General features: G+C 51.8%; 1 protein-coding gene across 1 annotated transcript; it reads right to left on the bottom strand.

Moving 5' to 3' along the window:
- Nucleotides 1–7,232: 7,232 nt before the first annotated feature.
- Nucleotides 7,233–26,800, bottom strand: LSM3 (LSM3 homolog, U6 small nuclear RNA and mRNA degradation associated). Its single transcript, XM_075320754.1, has 4 exons — nt 26,741–26,800; nt 24,649–24,759; nt 24,475–24,570; nt 7,233–7,713 (listed from the first exon to the last, which is right to left on the bottom strand). The coding sequence occupies exons 1-4, from the start codon at nt 26,759–26,761 to the stop codon at nt 7,633–7,635; spliced, it is 309 nt and encodes a 102-aa protein (XP_075176869.1). The 5' UTR covers nt 26,762–26,800; the 3' UTR covers nt 7,233–7,632.
- Nucleotides 26,801–26,854: the final 54 nt, after the last annotated feature.

Here is a 26,854-nt window from a genome sequence, read left to right as displayed (position 1 = left end):
ATGACAGAAAAATTTTTCACGTCCTGTGATAGATCTTGGCGGACGTTGGTTTCCTAGCCTGTCTCATAGTGGCAATGACGTCTTGAGATAACCCTGGAGACGCTAGGATCCAGGACTCAATGGCCACACAGTCAGGTTGAGGGCCGCAGAATTCAGATGGAAAAACGGCCCTTGAGATAGCAAGTCTGTTCGGTCTGGTAGTGCCCACGGTTGGCCGACCGTGAGATGCCACAGATCCAGGTACCACGACCTCCTCGGCTAGTCTGGAGCGACGAGGATGGCGCGGCGGCAGTCGGCCCTGATCTTGCGTAACACTCTGGGCAACAGTGCCAGCGGAGGAAACACATAAGGGAGCTGAAAACTGCGACCAATCCTGAACTAAGGCGTCTGCCGCCATAGCTCTGGGATCTTGAGACCGTGCCATGAACATTGGTACCTTGTTGTTGTGCCGGGACGCCATGAGGTCGACGTCCGGCACCCCCCAGTGGCAACAGATCTCCTGAAACACGTCCGGGTGAAGGGACCATTCCCCTGCGTCCATGCCCTGGCGACTGAGATAATCTGCTTCTCAGTTTTCCACGCCTGGGATGTGAACTGCGGATATGGTGGAGGCCGTGGCTTCCACCCACATCAAAGTCCCCGGACTTCCTGGAAGGCTTGCCGGCTGCGTGTGCCGCCTTGGTGGTTGATGTATGCCACCGCTGTGGAATTGTCCGACTGAATTCGGATCTGCTTGCCTTCCAGCCACTGCTGGAACGCTTTCAGGGCAAGATACACTGCCCGTATTTCCAGAACATTGATCTGAAGTGAAGACTCTTGCCGAGTCCACGTACCCTGAGCCCTGTGGTGGAGAAAAACCGCTCCCCACCCTGACAGACTCGCGTCCGTCGTGACTACTTCCCAGGATGGGGGTAGGAAGGATTTCCCCTTCGATAATGAAGTGGGAAGAAGCCACCACCGAAGGGAAGCTTTGGTCGCCTGAGAGAAGGAGACGATCCTGTCGAGGAACGTCGACTACCTGTCCCATTTGCGTAGGATGTCCCATTGAAGGGGACGCAGGTGAGACTGCGCGAAAGGGACTGCCTCCATTGCTGCCACCATCTTCCCCAGGAAGTGCATGAAGCGCCTCAAGGGGTGTGACTGGCCTTGAAGGAGAGATTGTACCCCTTTCTGTAGTGACTGCTGCTTGATCAGCAGAAGCTTCACTATCGCTGAGAGGGTATGAAACTCCATGCCAAGAAACGTCAGTGATTGGGTCGGTGTCAGATTTGACTTTGGAAAATTGATGATCCACCCGAAACCCTGGAGAGTCTCCAGGGTAGCGTCGAGGCTGCGTTGGCATGCCTCTTGAGAGGTGCCTTGATTAGCAGATCGTCCAGGTACGGGATCACCGAATAACCCTGCGAGTGTAGGAGCGCTACTACAGTAGCCATAACCTTGGTAAACACCCGTGGGGCTGTTGCCAGGCCGAACGGCAGTGCCACGAACTGCAGGTGTTCGTTTCCTATGGCGAAGCGCAAGAAGCGCTGGTGTTCTGGAGCAATCGGTACGTGGAGATAAGCATCTTTGATATCGATCGATGCAAGGAAATCTCCTTGGGACATTGAAGCGATGACGGAGCGGAGGGATTCCATCCTGAACCGTCTGGCTTTTACGTGTTTGTTGAGCAGTTTCAGGTCCAGGACCGGGCGGAAAGACCCGTCCTTCTTTGGGACTACAAATAAGTTGGAGTAAAAACCGTGGCTCTGTTGCTGGAGAGGAACAGGGATCACCACTCCTTCTACCTTCAGAGTGCCCAGCGCCTGCAGAAGAGCCTCGGCTCGCTCGGGAGGCGGGGATGACCTGAAGAATCGAGTCGGGGGACGAGAGGTGAACTCTATCTTGTAACCGTGAGACAGAATGTCTCTCACCCAGCGGTCTTTTATTTGTGGCAGCCAGGTGTCGCAAAAGCGGGAGAGCCTGCCACCGACCGAGGATGCTGCTAGAGGAGGTCGAAAGTCATGAGGAAGCCGCTTTGTTAGCGGTGCCTCCGGTGGTCTTTTTAGGACGTGACTTAGACCGCCATGCATCAGAGTTCCTTTGTTCTTTCTGAGACCTTTTGGACGAGGAGAATTGGGACCTGCCCTCGCCCCGAGAGGACCGAAACCTCGACTGCCCTCTCCTCTGTTGGGGTATGTTCTGTTTGGGCTGGGGTAAGGATGTATCCTTTCCCTTGGATTGTTTGATGATTTCATCCAAACGCTCGCCAAACAGCCTGTCGCCAGAAATTGGCAAACTGGTTAAGCGCTTTTTGGAAGCAGAATCTGCCTTCCATTCCCGTAGCCACAAGACCCTGCGGAGTACCACCGAATTGGTGGCCGCAACCGCCGTACGGCTCGCAGAGTCCCGGACAGCATTAATAGCGTAAGACGCAAATGCCGAGGTCTGGGTGGTAATGGATGCCACTTGTGGCGCGGACGTGCGTGTGGCTGCGTCAATTTGCGCTTGACCTGCTGAGATAGCTTGTAGCGCCCATACGGCTGCGAATGCTGGGGCAAAAGAAGCGCCGATAGCTTCATAGATGGATTTCAACCAGAGCTCCATCTGCCTGTCAGTGGTATCTTTGAGCGAGGCCCCATCTTCCACTGCAAGTATGGATCTAGCCGCCAGTCTGGAGATTGGAGGATCCACTTTGGGACACTGAGTCCAACCTTTAACCACGTCAGGGGGAAAAGGATAACGTGTATCCTTAAGGCGCTTAGAAAAAACGCTTATCTGGACACGCATGGAGATTCTGGACTGCCTCTCTGAAGTCAGAGTGGTCCAGAAACATACTCGGTGTACGCTTGGGGAACCTGAAACGGAATTTCTCCTGCTGAGAAGCTGACTCCTCCGCCGGAGGAGTTGAGAGAGAAATATCCAGCATTTGATTGATGGACGCAATAAGATCGTTCACTATGGCGTCCCCGTCTGGAGTATTAAGATTGAGAGCGCCCTCAGGATCAGAATCCTGATCAGCTGTCTCCGCATCATCAACCAGAGATCCCCCCCGCTGAGACCCTGAACAATATGATGTCGAGGGAAATTCTAAGCGAGCCCGCTTAGTCGGTCTGGGACTGGGGTCTAAGTCAGAACCCTCAGCCTGGGATGTATGAGATACCCCGGGAGGACATTGTTGGTCCAACTGAGGGGGGCCAGGGGACAATGATTCAACAGAGTCCCTGTGCTGAGATACCGGCCTGTACTGCAAGGCTTCTAGTATCTTAGCCATAGTCTCAGAGAGTTTTGCAAACTCAGTCCCCGTCACCTGGACAGTGTCAACAGGTGGCTCCCCCTGGGCCCCTCTTAGCAGAGGCTCTGGCTAAAGAAGTGCCACAGGGGCCGAACAGTGCACACAATGAGGGTCAGTGGAACCTGCCGGTAGCGGGGTCGTACAAGCAGCGCAGGCAGCATAATAAGCCTGTGTTTTGGCACCCCTGCCTTTGTGGGCGCCATGCTATTGTTGTCCCTGAGTAACACAATAGGGTATATAGCCCGAATGAACTGTGCTCATACAGTGAAAGAGTATACTATAAACAAATAATGTATCAATACACTACAGCACCATGGGGCTAGCACCAACAGGTGCTGCTTACCCCCCGCTTTAAAGCGGTTGTGAGGCCACCAGAGACCGTGTCTGGGTCTCCCATGGTTTATCCCTCTCTGCAGCGTCGGAGGAGCTGACAGGAATGGCTGCGGCGTCCTGACGAGAGGAGGGAGCTGTGGGCGTGGCCGAGAAAGTGCGGGAACTGGTGCTCACACTGTGCACAGTGAGGGGGGTGGAGAATGGAAATCATACTCCAGCCCTCAGTGCTGCTCGTTCCGTGCAGCGTCCCGCCCTTCCCCTGCCTGTCAGGGGTGGGGGCGGGAAACAAGGAAACTAGGCCGCAAGAAAGCCGGGGACTCGAGTATAAGCATGGCCGCCGTAAAAGCGCGGCCGGCGCCGAAGTCCCCGGCGAACTACAAGTCCCAGCCGTGCCGCAGTCTCCCATGGCAGCGGCGGTTAGCGCGGTAGCCCCTACATATAAACACACTCAGCGACGCTGAGTGTGTAATGGCACAGTTTAACCCGGTCAGCGCCGCGGTCCCCGGTGCACTAGCACACCCAGCAAAGCTGAGGTGTTGCCGTGCGCGGTCCCCACAGGGATACAGAGTACCTCCAAGTAGCAGGGCCATGTCCCTGAACGATACCCGGCTCCTATCCAGCAGGCTCCACAGGAGTTGTGGATGAAGCACGGTCTCAGTGCCTGGAGACCGATAGGATCCCACTTCGCCCAGAGCCCTGAGGGGGATGGGGAAGGAAAACAGCATGTGGGCTCCAGCCTCCGTACCCGCAATGGATACCTCAACCTTAACAACACCGCCGACAAGAGTGGGGTGAGAAGGGAGCATGCTGGGGGCCCTATATGGGCCCACTTTTCTTCCATCCGACCTGGTCAGCAGCTGCTGCTGACCAATCTGTGGAGCTGTGTGTGCAGGTCTGCCTCCTTCGCACAAAGCAATAAAAACTGAGGAGCCCGTGGGAGCACGGGGGGTGTATAGGCAGAAGGGGAGGGGCTTAACACTTTTGAGTGTAATACTTTGTGCGGCCTCCGGAGGCATAGCCTATACACCCAATTGTCTGGGTCTCCCAATAGAGCGACAAAGAAATAATACAATATACTTTTGATTCAGATCTTCAGCCTCTTTGGCATGTACAACATGGTGAAAGGTCTTCTTTCACATGGATCCTCCCGAAAAAAACAGGTCATCCAAAGGCTATAACCCTCTAAATTGTCCGGGATAGATTTCACTTATAATCCTTTCGGTTGGGAGATGTGAGCAGTTTCACTTACACATGCCGCACAAAGGAGGAAAAAAAAAAAAAAAAAAAAAAAGCCCTCAGCCAAGATGTTGTGAAATCACTTAAGACTGGGTCAGGTCAGCGGGAGATTACCGAGAGATTTCATTCCACTAGAACCAGTCAGGTTAATTAGAAGCAGCAGGAACTGAGGAGTTACAGGGCAATGGCACCATGTCCTCACTAGCAGGTCAAATCGTAAAATATTCATTAAAAAGGTATTTTTTAGGGGTTAACTGGTTAAAACATCAACAGAGAATACAAAGTCCCCCTACACGGTTATTCAAATGTAAAAGGTAGCCGAGCCGGGGACTCCGTAGTACGATGTACAGTCCCTACAAGAGGTCACCGAGATGCTACAGATCCTAGATCTGTTAAGAAATCATTAGATCTGATGTGGTCCAGATCATGTGTGAACGCACCCCTATCTAGTATACCGCGGGAGGCTGGGAACTGGTCCATTATCATGCACTTTGCTGCCACCTAGTGCTGAGCTTCCATCATGACAACCACTGCTGTCTGGTGTTAGGCCATGTGCCCACGGGAGATCGTACCTGCAAACTTTTCTGCAGGTACAGTACAGACCAAAAGTTTGGACACACCTCATTCAAAGAGTTTTCTTTATTTTCATGACTCTAAAAATTGTAGATTCACATTTAAGGCATCAAAACTATGAATGAAAACATGTGGAATGAAATACTTAAAAAGTGTGAAACAACTGACAATATGTCTTATATTTAGGTTCTTCAAAGTAGCCACCTTTTGCTTTGATTACTGCTTTGCACACTCTTGGCATTCTCTTGATGAGCTTCAAGAGGTAGTCACCGGAAATGGTTTTCCAACAGTCTTGAAGGAGTTCCCAGAGATGCTTAGCACCTGTTGGCCCTTTTGCCTTCACTCTGCGGTCCAGCTCACCCCAAACCATCTCGATTGGGTTCAGGTCTGGTGACTGTGGAGGCCAGGTCATCTGGCATAGCACCCCATCACTCTCCTTCTTAGTCACATAGCCCTTACACAGCCTGGAGGTTTGTTTGGGGTCATTGTCCTGTTGAAAAATAAATGATGGTCCAACTAAACGCAAACCGGATGGAATAGCACACCGCTGCAAGATGCTGTGGTAGCCACGCTGGTTCAGTATGCCTTCAATTTTGAATAAATCCCCAACAGTGTCACCAGCAAAGCACCCCCACACAATCACACCTCCTCCTCCATGCTTCACGGTGGGAACCAGCCATGTAGAGTCCATCCGTTCACCTTTTCTACAAAGACACGGTGGTTGGATCCAAAGATCTCAAATTTGGACTCATCAGACCAAAGCACAGATTTCCACTGGTCTAATGGCCATTCCTTGTGTTCTTTAGCCCAAACAAGTCTCTTCTGCTTGTTGCCTGTCCTTAGCAGTGGTTTCCTAGTAGCTATTTTACCATGAAGGCCTGCTGCACAAACTCTACTCTTAACAGTTGTTACAGAGATGAGAAGGTGTGTCCAAACGTTTGGGCTGTACTGTATTTCCGCAGGTTCACGCAGCAACCCCCCGAATCCGCATCTATCCATTGATGTGGTATTTCTGCAGAATTGTTGCAGAAACCTGCAGAAACAGTGCGGATTTCATGCGGAATTCCCGACCTCTATCTCTATAGTGGAAAGGTGGGAATTACGCAGATAATTCCGCATGAATAATTGACACGCAGTTATGTGCGGCTGCGGGAAATCTGCACCATTTTCCGCAGCATTGATTCAGCACTCCCCAAATCCGTACAACTGTGGGAAAAAAAAAAAAGCACAAATTGGGTCTTACCCGGTATGGGGATTTGATACAGTGCTAAAGATCGCACTCACCTGATGGAGTTGTGCCAGTCACAACCCCTTTCTGCACATGTGCTGGTAGTGGTCAGCAGCGGACCCAAAGTGTAGCGGTGAATAAACGAGGAGAAAAATATGGGTGTAAGCCGCGCTAAAAAAAAACAAAAAAAAAAAAAAAAAAACACGGAATCCTGAAAATTTGATTAATTCCCTTTTTTATTTTCACAGGTCAACGCGTTTCAGACACATATCCATCTCCTTCATCAGGACAAACCAAAGGAATCGTAGATAAAGAATTAATCCAATTTTCAGGATTCCGTGGTTTTTAACGCGGCTTACACCCTTATTTCTCTCTTCGTTAAATCCCATAGGAAAACATGGGGAGTGTCTGTACATGAGTAAACCCGCGGATTTATCTGGAAAATGCGCGGGTTTTCCCGCAGAAAAATCTGGTTACCTTCTCCTGTGGGCACAGGATGTCACTGTAGCGACCTATTGATCTGTCCACTAAGAGGTCACAGGGCCTTATAATAAAAGACAAAAACATAATATTGAAAACACAACCCCAATATCGGCACCAGTCATATTTATTGGTAATTTCCAAAGTAAAGCAAGCTTTCTGAACACAGTAAAACCTGTATCCGATTTATTTCACCAGCATTCAATTAAAACTAAAAGTTTTTTCCACTTTTACAAAAAGAACAATCCAAGTGAAAATAAACTGTGGCATCTGCCCAGAAAAAAAAAAAAAAAAAAAAAAGAAAAAAAAAAAAAGTGATAACCGGTGAATCTCTTAAGACAAACAGTTTGGAAAGAAAAGAAGATCCAGACTTTGGGTCGGAGATTTGAAGGATCTTACTGCGATATAATGAATTTCCAAAGAATGAGACATAACCGACGTGCCAACACAAGCAAGGATCCTGCTGATGAGAGTCTGGTATTGTGGACCCCACTGTACCCCCCCGAGTCCATCAGCCAACCCGCAAGGGAGGAGCAACCAGCACCACGCCATCGCCTCTTACAAAAAGCATGGGGATGTTCCTCTTCGTAGACTGAAAAATATAGGAGTATTTATTAGTAAGAGAGTACCTGCAGATACATCAACCGGCATAAGCTGCGAAAAGTGGCCCTCAGCCCAAGCCCATAACATATACACACTCCCGACAGCCGAAAACATCTATGGCTGATGCCGGACAATAGCTGAAAAAGCCTAAAGAGATCAGTCCTCCCAATTCACCGTATTTTTCGGACTATAAGACGCACCCTGGTTTTAGAGGAGGAAAATAGGAAAATAAAATTTTAAGCAAAAAATGTGGTCATGACACACTGTTATGGGGGCGAGGATCTGCTGCTGACACTGTTATGGGGGTAATGTCCCCAAATTCTTTACTAAGGTACCCCATCCTGGTAATCATCCTCCTGCCTTTTATATACAGTATATGTCCCTCATCCTGGCATAGCCCACATCCTGCTATATACCGTCATCCTGGTATATGGCCGCATCCTGCTATATACTGGCATATGGCCACATCCTGCTATATACCCCCATCCTGCTATATACCCCATCATGGCATATGGCCCCATCCAGCTATATACCTCCATCCTGCTCATAATATACCCCCATCCTTCTCATAATATACCCCCATCCTGTGGCACATAAAAAAAAGAAGGGAATTTTGTTTACTTACCGTAAATTCCTTTTCTTCTAGCTCCTATTGGGAGACCCAGACAATTGGGTGTATAGCTTCTGCCTCCGGAGGCCACACAAAGTATTACACTTAAAAAAGTGTAACCCCTCCCCTCTGCCTATACACCCTCCCGTGGATCACGGGCTCCTCAGTTTTGGTGCAAAAGCAGGAAGGAGGAAACTTATAAATTGGTCTAGGGTAAATTCAATCCGAAGGATGTTCGGAGAACTGAAAACCATGAACCAAAAGAACAATTCAACATGAACAACATGTGTACACAAAAGAACAACCAGCCCAAAGGGAAAAGGGGCGGGTGCTGGGTCTCCCAATAGGAGCTAGAAGAAAAGGAATTTACGGTAAGTAAACAAAATTCCCTTCTTCTTTGTCGCTCCATTGGGAGACTCAGACAATTGGGACGTCCAAGAGCAGTCCCTAGGTGGGTAAAAGAATACCTCAATAAAAAGAGCCGAAACGGCCCCCTCTTACAGGTGAGCAACCGCCGCCTGAAGGACTCGCCTACCTAGATTGGCGTCTGCCGAAGCATAGGTATGCACTTGATAGTGTTTCGTGAAAGTGTGCAGACTAGACCACGTAGCTGCCTGACACACCTGCTGAGCCGTAGCCCGGTGCCGCAATGCCCAGGACGCACCCACGGCTCTGGTAGAATGGGCTTTCAGCCCTGAAGGAAGCGGAAGCCCAGAAGAACGGTAGGCTTCGAGAATCGGTTCCTTGATCCACCGAGCCAAGGTTGACTTGGAAGCCTGCGAACCCTTACGTTGGCCAGCGACAAGGACAAAGAGCGCATCTGAACGACGCAGGGGCGCCGTGCGAGACACGTAGAGTCGGAGTGCTCTCACCAGATCCAAAGAGTGCAAATCCTTTTCACATTGGTGAATTGGATTAGGGCAAAATGAAGGCAAGGAGATATCTTGATTGAGATGAAAAGGAGATACCACCTTAGGGAGAAAATCCGGGACCGGACGCAGAACCACCTTATCCTGGTGAAACACCAGGAAGGGGGCTTTGCATGACAGCGCTGCAAGCTCAGACACTCTCTGGAGTGATGTAACTGCCACTAGAAAGGCCACCTTCTGCGAAAGACGTGATAAAGAGACATCCCGCAGCGGCTCGAAAGGTGGTTTCTGAAGAGCCGTTAGCACCCTGTTAAGATCCCAGGGTTCCAGCGGACGTTTGTAAGGTGGGACTATGTGGCAAACTCCCTGCAGGAACGTGCGGACCTGCAGAAGCCTGGCTAGGCGCTTTTGAAAAAATACGGAGAGCGCCGATACTTGGCCCTTGAGAGAGCCGAGTGACAAACCCTTGTCCATTCCGGATTGAAGGAATGAAAGAAAAGTGGGTAAGGAAAACGGCCATGGAGGAAAAGCGTTATCAGAGCACCAGGATAAAAAGATTTGCCAAGACCTGTAATAGATCTTGGCGGACGTTGGCTTCCTGGCCTGTCTCATGGAGGCAAAGACATCCTGAGATAACCCTGAAGACGCTAGGAGCCAGGACTCAATGGCCACACAGTCAGGTTGAGGGCCACAGAATTCAGATGGAAAAACGGGCCTTGTGACAGCAAGTCTGGGCGGTCTGGAAGCGCCCACGGCTGACCCACCGTGAGATGCCACAGATCCGGGTACCACGACCGCCTCGGCCAGTCTGGAGCGACGAGAATGGCGCGACGGCAGTCGGACCTGATCTTGCGTAACACTCTGGGCAGCATCGCCAGAGGAGGAAACACATAAGGCAGTCGAAACTGCGACCAATCCTGAACTAACGCGTCCGCCGCCAGAGCTCTGTGATCCTGAGACCGAGCCATGAATGCCGGGACTTTGTTGTTGTGCCGTGACGCCATGAGATCGACGTCCGGCGTTCCCCAGCGGCGACAGATCTCTCGAAACACTTCTGGGTGTAGAGACCATTCCCCCGCATCCATGCCCTGACGACTGAGAAAATCTGCTTCCCAGTTTTCTACGCCCGGGATGTGAACTGCGGAGATGGTGGAGGCTGTGGCTTCCACCCACTGCAGAATCCGCCGGACTTCCTGGAAGGCTTGACGACTGCGAGTGCCGCCTTGGTGGTTGATGTATGCGACGGCAGTGGCGTTGTCCGACTGGATACGGATCTGCCTGCCCTCCAGCCACCGATGGAAAGCTAATAGGGCTAGATACACTGCCCTTATCTCCAGAACATTGATCTGAAGGGAAGACTCTATCGGAGTCCAGGTTCCCTGAGCCCTGTGGTGGAGAAAAACCGCTCCCCACCCTGACAGGCTCGCGTCCGTGGTGACCACAGCCCAGGTTGGGAGTAGGAAGGATTTTCCCTGCGATAGAGACTTGGGAAGGAGCCACCACTGAAGAGACGTCTTGGTTGCAAGGGAAAGAGAGACGTTCCTGTCGAGGGAAGCCGACCTCCTGTCCCATTTGCGGAGAATGTCCCATTGGAGTGACCGCAGATGGAATTGCGCGAACGGCACTGCCTCCATCGCTGCCACCATCTTCCCCAGGAAGTGCATGAGGCGCCTTAAGGGGTGTGACTGACCCCGAAGAAGAGATTGCACCCCTGCCTGCAGAGAAAGCTGTTTGTCCCGCGGTAGCTTGACTAACGCTTGCTGGGTATGAAACTCCATCCCGAGGTAAGTCAGTGATTGGGTCGGTGTCAACTTGGATTTCGGGAAGTTGATGATCCACCCGAACTGCTGGAGAGTCGCCAGAGCGACGGTAAGGCTGTGTTGACACGCCACCCGAGAAGGGGCCCTGACTAGGAGATCGTCTAAGTAGGGAATCACCGAGTGGCCCTGAGTGTGTAGGACCTCCACAACGGATGCCATGACTTTGGTGAAAACCCGTGGGGCTGTCGCCAGGCCGAAAGGCAATGCCACGAACTGAAGGTGTTCGTCCCCGATGGCGAAACGCAAGAAGCGTTGATGTTCGGGTGCGATCGGCACGTGGAGATAAGCATCCTTGATGTCGATCGATGCTAGGAAGTCTCCTTGTGACATCGAGGCGATGACCGAGCGGAGAGATGCCATCTGAAACCGTCTGGTTCTCACATGTCTGTTGAACTCTATCCTGTAACCGTGAGACAGAATGTCTCTCACCCATCGGTCTTGAACATGTGGCCACCAGGCGTCGCCAAAGCGGGAGAGCCTGCCACCGACCGAGGATACGGCTAGGGGATGCCGAGAGTCATGAGGAGGCCGCCTTGGAGGCAGTGCCTCCTGCGGCCTTTTGGGGGCGTGACTTGGACCGCCACGCATAGGAGTTCCTATGGCCTTTCTTCGGCCTGCTGGACGAAGAGGATTGGGGCTTGGCAGAGGGACGAAAGGACCGAAACCTCGATTGTATTTTCCGTTGCTGAGGTCTCTTAGGTTTGGACTGGGGTAAGGAGGAGTCCTTTCCCTTGGATTCCTTAATAATCTCATCCAATCGTTCGCCAAACAAGCGGTCGCCAGAAAACGGCAAACCGGTTAAGAACCTTTTGGAGGCCGAGTCTGCCTTCCATTCGCGCAGCCACATGGCCCTGCGGACTGCCACAGAGTTAGCGGATGCCACAGCTGTACGGCTAGCAGAGTCTAGGACTGCGTTCATGGCGTAGGAAGAAAAAGCTGACTCTTGAGAAGTCAAAGACGCAACTTGCGGAGCAGAATTACGTGTGACAGCATTAATCTCAGCCAGACAAGCTGAGATAGCTTGGAGTGCCCACACGGCTGCAAAGGCCGGGGCAAAAGACGCGCCCGTGGCCTCATAGATGGACTTCACCAGGAGCTCTGCCTGCCTGTCAGTGGCATCCTTTAGTGATGAGCCATCTGCAACCGATACCACAGATCTAGCCGCCAATCTAGAGACTGGAGGATCCACCTTGGGACATTGAGCCCAACCCTTAACGACTTCAGATGGGAAGGGGTAACGCATGTCAGTGAGGCGCTTAGTAAAGCGCTTGTCCGGAACCGCTCTGGGCTTCTGGACAGCATCTCTGAAGTTAGAGTGATCGAAAAACGCACTACGTGTACGTTTGGGGAACCGAAACTGGTGTTTCTCCTGCTGAGACGCCGACTCCTCTACAGTAGGAGGCGGGGGAGAGAGATCCAACACCTGGTTGATGGACGAGATAAGATCATTCACTAAGGCGTCCCCTTCAGGTGTGTCAAGGTTAAGGGAGACGTCAGGGTCAGAGCCCTGAGCTGCGACGTCCGCCTCGTCCTCTAGAGAGTCCTCAAGCTGGGAACCCGAGCAGCGTGAAGAAGTCGGGGAAGATTCCCAGCGAGCCCGCTTAGCCTGTCTAGGACTGTGGTCCGGGCAGGAGACCTCCACGTGAGACCTAGGGCCCAACCTGGGAGCGCGCTGCGGCGCGGACCGAGAGGGGCCTGGAGGCGACGATTCAACAAGGGCCGGGGCCTGTGTAAGGACCGGTCTGGACTGCAAAGCCTCTAGCAGCTTGGCAGACCATTTGTCCATAGACTGAGCCATGGATTGTGAAAGTGACTCAGAGAGTTTCTCAGCAAAAGAGGCGAACTCTGTCCCTGCCGCCTGGACAGGGGGAGCAGGGGGGTCTACATGAGCCGAGGGGCCCACTAGTGACCGAGGCTCCGGCTGAGCAAGCGAAACAGGGGTCGAGCATTGCTCACAGTGAGGGTAGGTGGAACCCGCAGGTAACATAGCCCCACAAGAGGTACAGGCCGCAAAAAAAAAAAAAACCCTGTGCCTTAACAGCTTTGCTCCTTGTGGACGACATGCTGTTGTCTCCTAGGAGAATGATCACTGAGGGTATATGGGCAAAAAAGGGTATACAGCCCGACCGAACAGAAATATATATATATATAAATACGTATCTATTCCGGCACAGTAGGGGGACCAGCACCGGGTGACCGGTGTGGCTTACCGACCGCTAAAAAGCGGAGTGTGTGTCCTCCAGATTCCCTGCCTTAGGTCCCCCGGAGCTGCAGAGCTCTTCACTGAGAATCCTCCACCGGCAGAATGCCAAAAAATAGCTGCCGCAGCTCTCAGGGGGGGAGTGGAGCCGTGGGCGGCGCCAGGAAAGTGCGGGAATCTGGGATCCCCACAGAGATCAGTGAGGGGGGAGGAAACATGCAGGATGGTCCGTCCCTCACATCCGACGTCAGGTCGGCAGTCTCGCCCTTACCCCTGACAGGCAGGCCCGGGGGCGGGATTTTTGCGACTAGGCCGCGATGAAGCCGGGGACTAAATTTGAGACCGCGCCCGACAAGCAGGCACGGAAGTCCGCCGGCCTTCTCAATTCAGCAGCTGCCGCAGCGTCCGGGAAGAAGGTGCGCTCCCTGCACAGTCCCCAATGGGGACACAGAGTACCTTAGAGTTGCAGGGCCCGGTCCCTGAGGTTGAATAGACTCCGGTCCGGCAGATTCCCACAGGGGCTGCGGAGGGAGCACGGTCCCAGTAAATGGATGACCGCTCAGGATCCCACTTCTTCCAGAGCCGCTAAGGGATGGTGAAGGAGACGGCATGAGGCTCCGGCCTTTGTACCCGCAATGGGTACCTCAACCTTAACAACACCGCCGACGTAGTGGGGTGAGAAGGGAACATGCCGGGGGCCCCGTGGGGGCCCTCTATTCTTCCAAACGACATAACTAATATGAGAATGCATGAGTGGATGTGTGCCTCCTTCCACACAAAGCATAAAACTGAGGAGCCCGTGATCCACGGGAGGGTGTATAGGCAGAGGGGAGGGGTTACACTTTTTTAAAAGTGTAATACTTTGTGTGGCCTCCGGAGGCAGAAGCTATACACCCAATTGTCTGGGTCTCCCAATGGAGCGACAAAGAAAAAAACATTTTTTTATACTCACCTTACCTCACTCCCTGCAGCATCGCTCCTCCTCCCGTCTGTGTCAGCAGCAGCGCCGCTGAGTGGAGCCGGCCATGATCCCTGCAGCATCGCGATGTCCTCCTGTCTGTGCCGGCTGCGTGCGTACCGCTAGTCTCCACACAACTGCTGCCGGCACAGACAAGAGGACATCGCGGTGGTGCAGGGATCGTGGCCGGTGAGTGTACCGATTCACTGCACCCCGCGCTGCTGCTGATGATGCGCGGGGGGCAGTGAATACAGCCGCACATGATCACTCCAGGCTGTAGTTGCCAGGGGTGATCATGCGGGCAGGCTGTTTATCCCTCGCCCATCATCCCGCCCACCGGTCAGCGCTGACTTCAGCGCTGAGAGATGGATTGACAGGATGATGGGCGTGCATATTAAATGAGCAGGTCCACGTGGTCACGGCAGGTGCTGCTACAGCATGCTCGTGCCGCCAATGACCCGCTCAACGGCAGCACCCTCATTCCCCGCAGCCCTACATTCAGACTATAAAGGGTGCTTTACACGAGACGATCTATCGTATGATAGCTCGTCGGGGGTCACGGTTTTTGTGACGCACATCCGGCGTCGGCCTGTGTGACACCTCCTAGCGACGCAGTATCGCTCACAAATCGTGAGTCGTGTACTTGTCGCTAGGTTTCATAAAATTGTTTATGAAACATGGCGCCGGGTGTTCATCGTTCCTGTGGCAGCACACGTCGCTCCGTGTGACACCACGGGAACGATAAACATCGCTTACCTGCGTCCCGCGGCTCCCGCCGGCTATGTGGAAGGAAGCAGGTGGGCGGGATGTTTACATCCCGCTCATTTCCGCCACTCCGCTTCTATTGGCCGGCTGCCGCGTGACATCACTGTGACGCTGAACATCCCTCCCACTTCAGGAAGTGGATGTTCGCCGCCCACAGCGACGTCGCCCGGGAGGTAAGTACGTGTGACGGGGGTTAAACGAGTTTGTGCGCCACAGGCAATCAATTGCCCGTGACGCACAAATGACGGGGGCGGGTACGATCGATCGTGAAATCGCACGATCGGTCGTCCCGTGTAAAGCAGGCTTAAGATGCACCCCCCACTTTCCCCCAACATTTGAGGGAAAAAAGGGAATTTTGTTTACTTACCGTAAATTCCTTTTCTTCTAGCTCCTATTGGGAGACCCAGACAATTGGGTGTATAGCTTCTGCCTCCGGAGGCCACACAAAGTATTACACTTAAAAAAGTGTAACCCCTCCCCTCTGCCTATACACCCTCCCGTGGATCACGGGCTCCTCAGTTTTGGTGCAAAAGCAGGAAGGAGAAAACTTATAAATTGGTCTAGAGTAAATTCAATCCGAAGGATGTTCGGAGAACTGAAGACCATGAACCATAAGAACAAATCAACATCAACAACATGTGTACACAAAAGAACAACCAGCCCGAAGGGAACAGGGGCGGGTGCTGGGTCTCCCAATAGGAGCTAGAAGAAAAGGAATTTACGGTAAGTAAACAAAATTCCCTTCTTCTTTGTCGCTCCATTGGGAGACCCAGACAATTGGGACGTCCAAGAGCAGTCCCTGGGTGGGTAAAACAATACCTCAATAAAAAGAGCCGAAAACGGCCCCCTCTTACAGGTGGGCAACCGCCGCCTGGAGGACTCGCCTACCTAGACTGGCGTCTGCCGAAGCATAGGTATGCACTTGATAGTGTTTCGTGAAAGTGTGCAGACTAGACCACGTAGCTGCCTGACACACCTGTTGAGCCGTCGCCCGGTGCCGCAATGCCCAGGACGCACCCACGGCTCTGGTAGAATGGGCTTTCAACCCTGAAGGAAGTGGAAGCCCAGAAGTACGGTAGGCCTCGAGAATCGGTTCCTTGATCCACCGAGCCAAGGTTGACTTGGAGGCCTGAGGGCCCTTACGCTGGCCAGCGACAAGGACAAAGAGCGCGTCTGAACGGCGCAGGGGCGCCGTTCGAGACACGTAGAACCGGAGTGCTCTCACTAGATCCAAAGAGTGCAAATCCTTTTCACACTGGAGGATAGGATTAGGGCAAAAAGAAGGCAAGGAGATATCCTGATTTAGATGAAAAGGAGATACCACCTTAGGGAGAAATTCCGGGACAGGACGCAGAACAACCTTATCCTGGTGGAAAACCAGGAAGGGGGCTTTGCATGACAACGCTGCAAGCTCAGACACTCTCCGAAGTGATGTGACTGCCACCAGGAAGGCCACCTTCTGAGAAAGACGGGAGAGAGAGACATCCCGCAGCGGCTCAAAAGGCGGCTTTTGAAGAGCCGTCAGAACCCTGTTAAGATCCCACGGTTCCAACGGACGCTTGTAAGGTGGAACCATGTGGCAAACCCCCTGCAGGAACGTGCGGACCTGCGGAAGCCTGGCTAGACGCTTTTGAAAAAACACGGAGAGGACCGACACTTGGCCCTTGAGAGAGCCGAGGGACAAACCCTTGTCCATTCCAGATTGTAGGAATGAAAGGAATGTGGGTAAGGCAAACGGCCATGGAGGAAAACCGTTATCAGAGCACCAGGATAAGAAGATTTGCCAAGACCTATAATAGATCTTGGCGGACGTAGGCTTCCTGGCTTGTCTCATGGTGGCAATGACATCCTGAGATAACCCTGAAGACGCTAGGAGCCAGGACTCAATGGCCACACAGTCAGGTTGAGGGCCACAGAATTCAGATGGAAAAACGGGCCTTGTGACAGCAAGTCTGGGCGGTCTGGAAGTGCCCACGGTTAACCCACCGTGAGATGCCACAGATCCGAATACCACGACCGCCTCGGCCAGTCTGGAGCGACGAGAATGGCGCGACGGCAGTCGGACCGGATCTTGCGTAGTACCCTGGGCAGCATTGCCAGATGGGGAAACACATATGGCAGTCGAAACTGCGACCAATCCTGGACCAGAGCGTCCGCTGCCAGAGCTCTGTGATCCTGAGACCGTGCCATGAAGGCCGGGACCTTGTTGTCGTGACGCCATGAGATCGACGTCCGGCGTTCCCCAGCGGCGACAGATCTCTCGAAACACGTCTGGGTGCAGAGACCATTCCCCCGCGTCCATGCCCTGACGACTGAGAAAATCTGCTTCCCAGTTTTCTACACCCGGGATGTGAACTGCGGAGATGGTGGAGCCTGTGACTTCCATCCACTGCAGAATCCGCCGGACTTCCTGGAAGGCTTGACGACTGCGAGTGCCGCCTTGGTGGTTGATGTAGACGACGGCAGTGGCGTTGTCCGACTGGATTCGGATCTGCCTGCCCTCCAGCCACCGATGGAAAGCCAATAGGGCTAGATATACTGCCCTTATCTCCAGGATATTGATCTGAAGGGACGATTCTATTGGAGTCCAGGTACCTTGAGCCCTGTGGTGGAGAAAAACCGCTCCCCAACCTGACAGACTTGCGTCCGTGGTGACCACGGCCCAGGTTGGGGGTAGGAAGGATTTTCCCCGAGACAGAGATGTGGGTAGGAGCCACCACTGAAGTGATGTTTTGGTTGCAAGGGAAAGAGAGATGTTCTTGTCGAGGGAAGCCGAACTCGTCCCATTTGCGGAGAATGTCCCATTGGAGTGGCCGTAGATGGAATTGCGCGAACGGCACTGCCTCCATAGCTGCAACCATCTTCCCCAGGAAGTGCATGAGGCGCCTTAATGGGTTTGACTGACTCCGAAGAAGTGATTGCACCCCTGCCTGCAGAGAAAGCTGTTTGTCCCGCGGTAGCTTGACTAACGCTGGCTGGGTATGAAACTTCATCCCGAGGTAAGTCAGTGATTGGGTCGGCGTCAACTTGGATTTCGGGAAATTGATGATCCACCCGAACTGCTGGAGAGTCGCCAGAGTGACGGTAAGACTTTGTTGACAAGCCACCCGAGAAGGGGCCCTGACTAGGAGATCGTCCAAGTAGGGGGATCACCGAGTGGCCCTGAGAGTGCAGGACCGCCACGACGGATGCCATGACTTTGGTGAAAACCCGTGGGGCTGTCGCCAGGCCGAAGGGCAATGCGACGAACTGGAGGTGTTCGTCCCCGATGGCGAAACGCAGGAAACGTTGATGTTCGGGTGCGATCGGCACATGGAGATAAGCATCCTTGATGTCGATCGATGCTAGGAAGTCTCCTTGTGACATCGTTGTCTGTTGAGCAGCTTGAGGTCCAGAACGGGACGGAATGACCCGTCCTTTTTTGGCACCATGAACAAGTTGGAGTAAAATCCGCGACCACGTTCCTGAAGGGGAACGGGAATCACCACTCCTTCTAACTTTAGAGCGTCCACTGCCTGAAAAAGTGCGTCGGCCTGTGCGGGGGGTGGGGAGGTTTTGAAGAAACGAGCCGTAGGTCGAGAGCTGAACTCTATCCTGTAACCATGAGACAGAATGTCTCTCACCCATCGGTCTTGGACGTGTGGCCACCAGGCGTCACCAAAGCGGGAGAGCCTGCCACCGACCGAGGATGTGGCTAGATGAGGCCGAGATTCATGAGGAGGCCGTCTTGGAGGCAGTGCCTCCTGCGGCCTTTTGGGGGCGTGACTTGGACCGCCTTGCATAGGAGTTCCTCTGGCCTTTCTCCGGCCGGTTGGACGAAGAGGATTGGGGCTTGGCGGAGGGACGAAAGGACCGAAACTTCGATTGGAATTTTTTCTGCTGAGGTCTCTTAGGTTTGGCCTGGGGTAAGGAGGAATCCTTTCCTTTGGATTCCTTAATAATCTCATCCAATCGTTCGCCAAACAAACGGTCGCCAGAAAACGGCAAACCGGTTAAGAACCTCTTGGAAGCCGAATCTGCCTTCCATTCGCGCAGCCACATGGCCCTGCGGACTGCCACAGAGTTAGCGGATGCCACCGCTGTACGGCTAGCAGAGTCCAGGACGGCGTTCATGGCGTAGGATGAAAAGACTGATGCCTGAGAGGTTAAAGAAGAAACACGCGGAGCAGAATTCCGCGTGACAGCATTAATCTCAGTCAGACATGCGGAGATTGCTTGTAGAGCCCACACGGCCGCAAAGGCCGGGGCGAAAGACGCGCCCGTGGCCTCATAAATAGACTTCACCAAGAGCTCTGTCTGTCAGTGGCATCCTTCAGGAATGAGCCATCGGCAACAGACACAACGGACCTAGCCGCCAATCTAGAGACTGGAGGATCCACCTTGGGAGAGTGAGCCCAGCCCTTAACGACTTCAGGTGGAAAGGGATAACGCGTGTCAGTGTGCCGTTTCCCAAAGCGCTTGTCCGGCACCGCTCTGGGCTTCTGGACAGCGTCCCTGAAGTTAGAGTGATCAAAAAACGTTTGGGGAATCGAAATTGGTGTTTCTCCTGCTGAGAGGCCGACTCCTCTACAGGAGGAGGCGGTGGTGAGAGATCCAACACCTGGTTGATGGACGAGATAAGATCATTTACTAAGGCGTCCCCCTCAGGAGTATCCAGGTTAAGGGCGAAGTCAGGGTCAGAGCCCTGAGCTCCCACGTCCGCCTCTTCTTCCTGAGAGTCCTCAAACTGGGATCCAGAGCAGCGTGAGGAGGCCGGGGAAGAATCCCAGCGAGGCAGCTTAGCAGGTCTGGGGCTGCGATCCGGGCAGGATTCCTCCGCCTGAGACCTAGGGGCTATACTGGGGGCGCGCTGCGGCGCGGACCGAGAAGGGCCTGGAGGAGACAAACTAACAGGGGCCGGGGCCTGTGAAGGGCCCGGTCTGGACTGCAATGCCTCAAGGAGCTTAGATGACCATTTGTCCATAGACTGTGCAATGGATTGAGAAAGTGACAGAGAGTTTCTCAGCGAAAGAGGCCAACAACGGTGACTCTGTCCCTGCAGACTGCTTAGGGGGAGCCGGGGGATCTACATGAGCCGAGGGGCCCACAAGTGCCCGCGGCTCCGGCTGAGCAAGCGTGGCAGGAGTCGAGCATTGATCACAGTGAGGGTAGGTGGATCCCGCAGGCAACATAGCCCCACAAGAGGTACAGGCCGCGAAAAAAACCTGTGCCTTAGTAGCTTTGCTCCTTGTGGACGACATGCTGTTGTCTCTTAGGAGAGTGACCACTGAGGGTATATGGGAAAAGGGTATACAGCCTTTCCGAACGGAGATATATATATCTATATATCCCGGCACCCTAGGGGAACCAGCACCGGGTGACCAGCGGAGAGTGGATGTGTGCCTCCTTCCACACAAAGCATAAAACTGAGGAGCCCGTGGTCCACGGGAGGGTGTATAGGCAGAGGGGAGGGGTTACACTTTTTTAAAAGTGTAATACTTTGTGTGGCCTCCGGAGGCAGAAGCTATACACCCTATTGTCTGGGTCTCCCAATGGAGCGACAAAGAAAAAAGTGTGTCTTATAGTTTGAAAAGTACGGTAATATGTTAAAGATAAGCCATAATTGAGCTGTTATACTGATTTAAAGATACCTGTAAAGTAGAAATCCACAACATGGTTCTTGCCGAATTCATTATAGAAGATTTGGTGCAATAAGGTCTTCATGCATCGGGCGGCCCCACCATGTTTGTACGAGCCTCTATTTTAAATCTTGTGCTAGCACCGCCCGCAGCAAGGGCAGCGTTTCTGCACATTCATCTCCCTGGGGGTGGCACTTGTGCAGAGTCCTCTCCCTGGGGGTTTCACCAAAATGGTGCTGGGGGTGGCGCATGCACACACTGACAATCTTCAGCAAAATGGCACAGTGGACGGTAGATGGGCAGATTCGGACATCGGCTCAACGACGAGCCGAGATCTCAGTTTGTGTATGCGCTGCCCTTGGTGTTATTTTGCCAAAGACCCCATGGAGAGCAATGTGTGCAAGCGCCACCCTTGCTGCCGGTGGTGGTAGCACAAAATGTTTAAAAAAGCTGCTAAACATGCGGAGGGGCCATGGCAGAGCTGAAAAACCTACCCACAGTCCCGCCTTGATGCACAAAAAAAAAAGGGATACTGTACCAAAACGTCCATAATAAATTCAACAACAACCAGGCTGCAAATATCTATTAAATCAGTATAACAGCCCCATTATGGCCATAACTTTACATTAAAGAGGTTGTCCACTACTTTAACATTGATGGAATATCCTTAGGATAGTCAATCAATGTCTGATCGGCCGGGGTACTGGGTGTCAGACCCCGGCCTGTCAGCTACGATCAGTGGCGGTAGTTTGTGGCCAGAAATGCGCAGTTCGGAGCCGCCCCTTCTTTTGATAATGGCTGCAGAGGGAATTGCATATCTACCTCCTATTCAAAGCAATAGGAGGTGAATGTGCAGTACCCGGCTATCAGAAGATAGAGCAGCGCAGGAACTGGGCATTTCTGTCCAACTTCTACCAGCAACGAGAACAGCTGATCGGTGGTGGTGCCGGACCCCGGCCGATCAGACAGTGATGATCAATCCCAAGGATAGGACATCAATGTTACAGTAGTGGACAACCCCTTTAAACATGTTAAATTGTGATGACAGGTTTCCTTTAAAGTTTACTTAAGCTGGGTTTACACGCTGCAACATCGCAAAGGACATCGCTGTAACGTCACCGGTTTGGTGACGCAATAGCGATCTCCATAAGTCGCTGCTAAGTCTCTGGTGAGCGTTCAACCCGGCAAACCTGGCCAACAACTTACCAGCGATCCGGACCTGCAGAGCGACCTGGCTGGTTGTTGGGGACGTTGATAAGCAGCCTTTTGAAAGGGAAGTTGCTAACAAAGTCGCTGAAAAGGATTCACACACTGAAACTTCATGCTGCACAGCGGGAAACAAAGGACCTAGGAATGGTCCTGAACGACTTGTAGTGATCAGCAACTTCCAGCAACTTCACAGCAGGGGCCAGGTCGCTGATAGGATTCACACACTGCAACATCGCAAACAACATCGCTATTGCGTCACAAAACCGGTGACGTTACAGCGATGTCGGTTGCGATGTTGCAGTGTGTAAACCCAGCTTTACAGGATTTATGTTGTAGAACTTTAAATGCCTTGCAAAAAAGTGGGAGTATACATCCCAAGACCCCCAAATGATTATATAAAAACCTTTTTGATATGCTCAGCTTGTATAATGCTGTAATATTTAGAAACATGCATTTCAGACACATTTGGGCAAACCCTATAATAACTCATTTTTTAGATTTTCCAGATCACAAATAATAAAAATATCCTGGATTAAATGGAAAGTCAGCACAGAATGATTGTTCCCTCTTTTCTTTGATTGACAGCTCTGGCTTCATAGAGCCAATTAAGGGCAGAGAAGAGGGAAAACAAAATGGGAAGCTACGTTTAAAGGGAACCTGTCACCAGTTTTTTCACAATTAAACCAAAAATATCACCTTCTGCAGCTCCTGGGCTGCATTCTATGAAGGTGCACCTTGTTGCTGACTCCCATTGCAGACCCCAAAAATAACTTTAGAAAATCTGACTGCCACGTATGCCAATTACCTGATCTAGTCAGAGGAGTGTGCTCATTTTCGGCTCCTGTCCCTCCTTCTGGCCTTGCTTGCCGTCCTCCTTTCATGATTGACGTGGATGACGCCTCCGTCCTCATCCATGTTGCTCTGCCACATCTTGTGCCTGTGCACTAGCTCCAGGGAAAGCTGGGTATTAGCTGCCAGTAATGATTAGATAAACTGTGGCCAGAGCGTGCGCATTAATGTGGAGGCAGAGCTACGTGCGCAGGCACGAGAATTAATTCGGGTACAAGGATGATGTGAGTCGCCCACCACAGCGCTGCAGCGGTCACCTGCAGGGCACTGCGGGGACTTCTCTGTAGGGACTCTTCTGGCAACAGGTATGTCAGGTTCACTTGTATAGGAGTCGTGACGCCACTCTCGGTTTTGCGCTCAGGGTGAGGGGTGACCGCCACTGCAGTTTGACGAGCGTCTGGGGCTGATGATGTCTGCAGTCTGGTGTTATGGCCTCCCGAGAGTGAGGATGGCCCCAGGGGCTGGGGTATGTGTGTGTGGAACCACAGGTCACAGAATAACTCAAACACAGTCCAGAAAGTCTTTCAACTTGTTTACTCACTTTTGGATGGTTGGTGAGAAACCCGGGCAATGCTGAGATTATACCAGGAATTCCTGCAGGCCGTTCTTAGGGTAGCTTATTAACTAGCCTTCCTTGCACTTCTTGTGTTTCGGATAACCCCTGACTTGCAGTATTGTGGGATTCATCCAGGGAAAGTTGCTACTGCCTCTCCTTCCCTTTCTGGCCCGTTTGCCGGCAGCGTGGACCTGGTGAGATGGCTTCTGGCCCAATCTCCTCATGGGTCCCCCTGTTGCTGTTGGAGCTTGACCTCTGTATCTTTGGTGTGGAACCTCTAGTCCCCCTGCAGCGGCAGGTTTAGCAGATCAGCAGATTGATGTCTGCTCTAGGGACCTGTTCCCTGTGCGTGCGTAGTTACCAGCAATCCCCGTACTCGAATGCCTCTCTTCAGGTGTCTTTCAGGCTGATTTTCTGGTCTCTGTACTCCCCCGTTAAGGGCTACCACACCTGCAGGGTCTGGCTAGCGTGGCTGTACATCTGCTTCCTTCAGCAACTTCTGTACACTCCTCCAGACTGGCTTGCTCCTCCTCCTTTTCCTGTCTGCCACTGCAGCTTAGCTTCCAGCCCCTCCACTACACCCCTTGCTGAGAATTGAAAGTTAGCCTCTGCAGGGCTACCCAAGGGTCCTCTCTAAAGGTGTGGGAGACCTGGTCACTATGTGTTTGTGTGTACACCTCATCCTGGCCTTTTGGAATTACCTGGATGCACTGTCCCAGCATGGGTGCAGTACTCTGTGGTGCCTGACCAGGTCAGGGGCACCACAGATACAGATGACGTCATGCAAAGCGCCGACCATAATCTCGCACATGCGCAAACATCGCACCGGCTCGCGCGAAGGCAACTATGTTTTCGCTCGCGATGGGGCAGAGCATACTGCGCGAGCCGGGAATGACTCTGCACAGGCACAAGATTTGGCAGAACAACGTGGATGATGACGGAGGAGTCATCCACGTCAATCATGAAAGGAGGACGGCGAACAGCGGCAGGAGGAGGGACAGGAGCCGAAAAAGAGGACTCCCATCCGACTAGATCAGATAATTAGCATACATGTCGGTCAGATTTTATAAAGTTATTTTTGGGGTCTGCAAGGGGCGTCAGCAACAAGGTGCACCTTCATAGAATGCAGCCCAGGAGCTGCAGAAGGTGATACTTTTGGTTTAATAGTGAAAAAACTGGTGACAGGTTCCCTTTAAATATTTGGCTCCGCCATGATGAACGAGTGTCTATAATGGGTTTGATCAGGTATTCTGAGTCTCTTTAACAGAACAGAGCAGGACAGATTTTGGAAAATACCTTGTAGATCTCCTCGTAGGTTTCCTCATCGATCTCTATAGTGGTGACGGTTTCTTCTACATCCCCCAGTATCATGTTTAAGTGCTGATCATAGGCCTGTATGGCAAGATGAGAAGGATTAACAATGGCAGAGCCCATAACATAACATACAGGCCCAGTTATCCGGACACATACGTGCAGCCGCCCCCGGAGCTCTCGGTCGTTCCTCATCTTCACATAAATGCGCTCGTCTAAGCTCAGCCGGATCAAGTCCAGAGGCTCCTCGACGGTGTTTGTGGTCTGCTGCTGTATACGGGAGAAAAGAAAGGGGAAAAATGGAAAAACCACAAGTATTTGTACCAAGATTTGAAAGAGTTTAAAGATTTATAATGAAAAGTTTAAATTATTTCCGAATATATATTTTACAAAAAGCAATTTAACATCAACGCTCCTTATTGATGATGAAGAGATTCATCATTCAGATCATTACAGGCCTAATACTTTATTTAGCTGAGGATTTGTTACACTTGTAACCAGCTGATTATATACATCCTGTATTATACTCCAGAGCTGCACTCACTATTCTGTACACAGTGACTGCACCTGCAGAAAAGGGAGTATAATACAGGATATTACTCAGGATCAGTACAGGATACAGTGACTGCAGCTCTGGAGTATAATACAGGAGGTAACTCAGGATAAGTACAAGATAAGTAAGGTAATGTATGTACACAGTGACTGCACCAGCAGAATAGTGAGTGCAGCTCTGGAGCATAAGGCTATGTGCGCATGTTGCGTACAGTCACTGCAGAAATTTCTGCAGCGATCTGAAGAGCACATGTGCGCTTTAAATCGCTGCAGAAATGTCCGTAGTGGAAAAAAAAAAGCCGATTCCATGCGCTCTGCCTGCAGCTCCTGCCATAGACAGAGCAGAAGCTGCCGGCAAAGCACTAGGAAGAAGTGACATGTCACTTCTTAGAACGCAGCGCTTCGGCAGAAGCCGAAGCGCTGCGCTCTAAAACGCCATGTGCGCACGGCCCCTGCACAATCTCCATAGACTGTGCAGGGGACGCAGGACGCATGCAGTTACGCTGCGCTACAAAGCGCAGCGTAACTGCATGTATTTATGCAACGTGCGCACATAGCCTAATACAGGATGTAACTCAGGATCAGTACAGGATAAGTAATGTAATGTATGTACACAGTGACTGCACCAGCAGAATAGTGAGTGCAGCTCTGGAGTATAATACAGGAGGTAACTCAGGATCAGTGCAGGATAAGTAATGTAATGTATGTACACAGTGACTCCAGCAGAATAGTGAGTGCAGCTCTGGAGTATAATACAGGAGGTAACTCAGGATCAGTACAGGATAAGTAATGTAATGTATGTACACAGTGACTGCACCCGCAGAATATTGAGTGCAGCTCTGGAGTATAATACAGGAGGTAACTCAGGATCAGTACAGGATAAGTAATGTAATGTATGTACACAGTGACTCCAGCAGAATAGTGAGTGCAGCTCTGGGGTATAATACAGGATATAACTCAGGATCAGTACAGGATCAGTATGTAATGTATGTACACAGTGATTGCACCAGCAGAATAGTGAGTGCAGCTCTGGGGTATAATACAGGATATAACTCAGGATCAGTACAGGATAAGTAATGTAATGTATGTGCACAGTGACTGCACCAGCAGAATAGTGAGTGCAGCTCTGGAGTATAATACAGGATGTAACTCAGGATCAGTACAGGATCAGTATGTAATGTATGTACACAGTGACTGCACCAGCAGAATAGTGAGTGCAGCTCTGGAGTATAATACAGGATGCAACTCAGGATCAGTATGTAATGTATGTACACAGTGATTGCACCAGCAGAATAGTGAGTGCAGCTCTGGAGTATAATACAGGATATAACTCAGGATCAGTACAGGATAAGTAATGTAATGTGTGTACACAGTGACTGCACCAGCAGAATAGTGAGTGCAGCTCTGGAGTATAATACAGGATATAACTCAGGATCAGTACAGGATAAGTAATGTAATGTGTGTACACAGTGACTGCACCAGCAGAATAGTGAGTGCAGCTCTGGAGTATAATACAGGATATAACTAAGGATCAGTACAGGATAAGTAATGTAATGTATGTACACAGTGACTGCACCAGCAGAATAGTAATGAGTATCAGACTACACATCTCAGACGTCGCTGTCAGTTTATACTGGAGGCTTCTGCTTTCTGTACGAGCTCCGGGAAGTAGCCACATGACCCCATGTTCCGCGCTCACCTGCTCTCCGTCATCCGCCATCTTGAAATCCCCGCTCAGCGGAAGAGGCTGATCTCCCTGGCAACGGAACTCACGCGAGATTTTATGTCTCTGTCAGGCTGGAGGGACGTTCAG

The sequence above is a fragment of the Anomaloglossus baeobatrachus genome, chromosome 8, assembly GCF_048569485.1.
Source record: "Anomaloglossus baeobatrachus isolate aAnoBae1 chromosome 8, aAnoBae1.hap1, whole genome shotgun sequence".
NCBI classification, from domain to species: domain Eukaryota; kingdom Metazoa; phylum Chordata; class Amphibia; order Anura; family Aromobatidae; genus Anomaloglossus; species Anomaloglossus baeobatrachus.
Note: the sequence above shows the minus strand (reverse complement) of the source record. Positions and strands in the feature narration are given on the sequence as shown.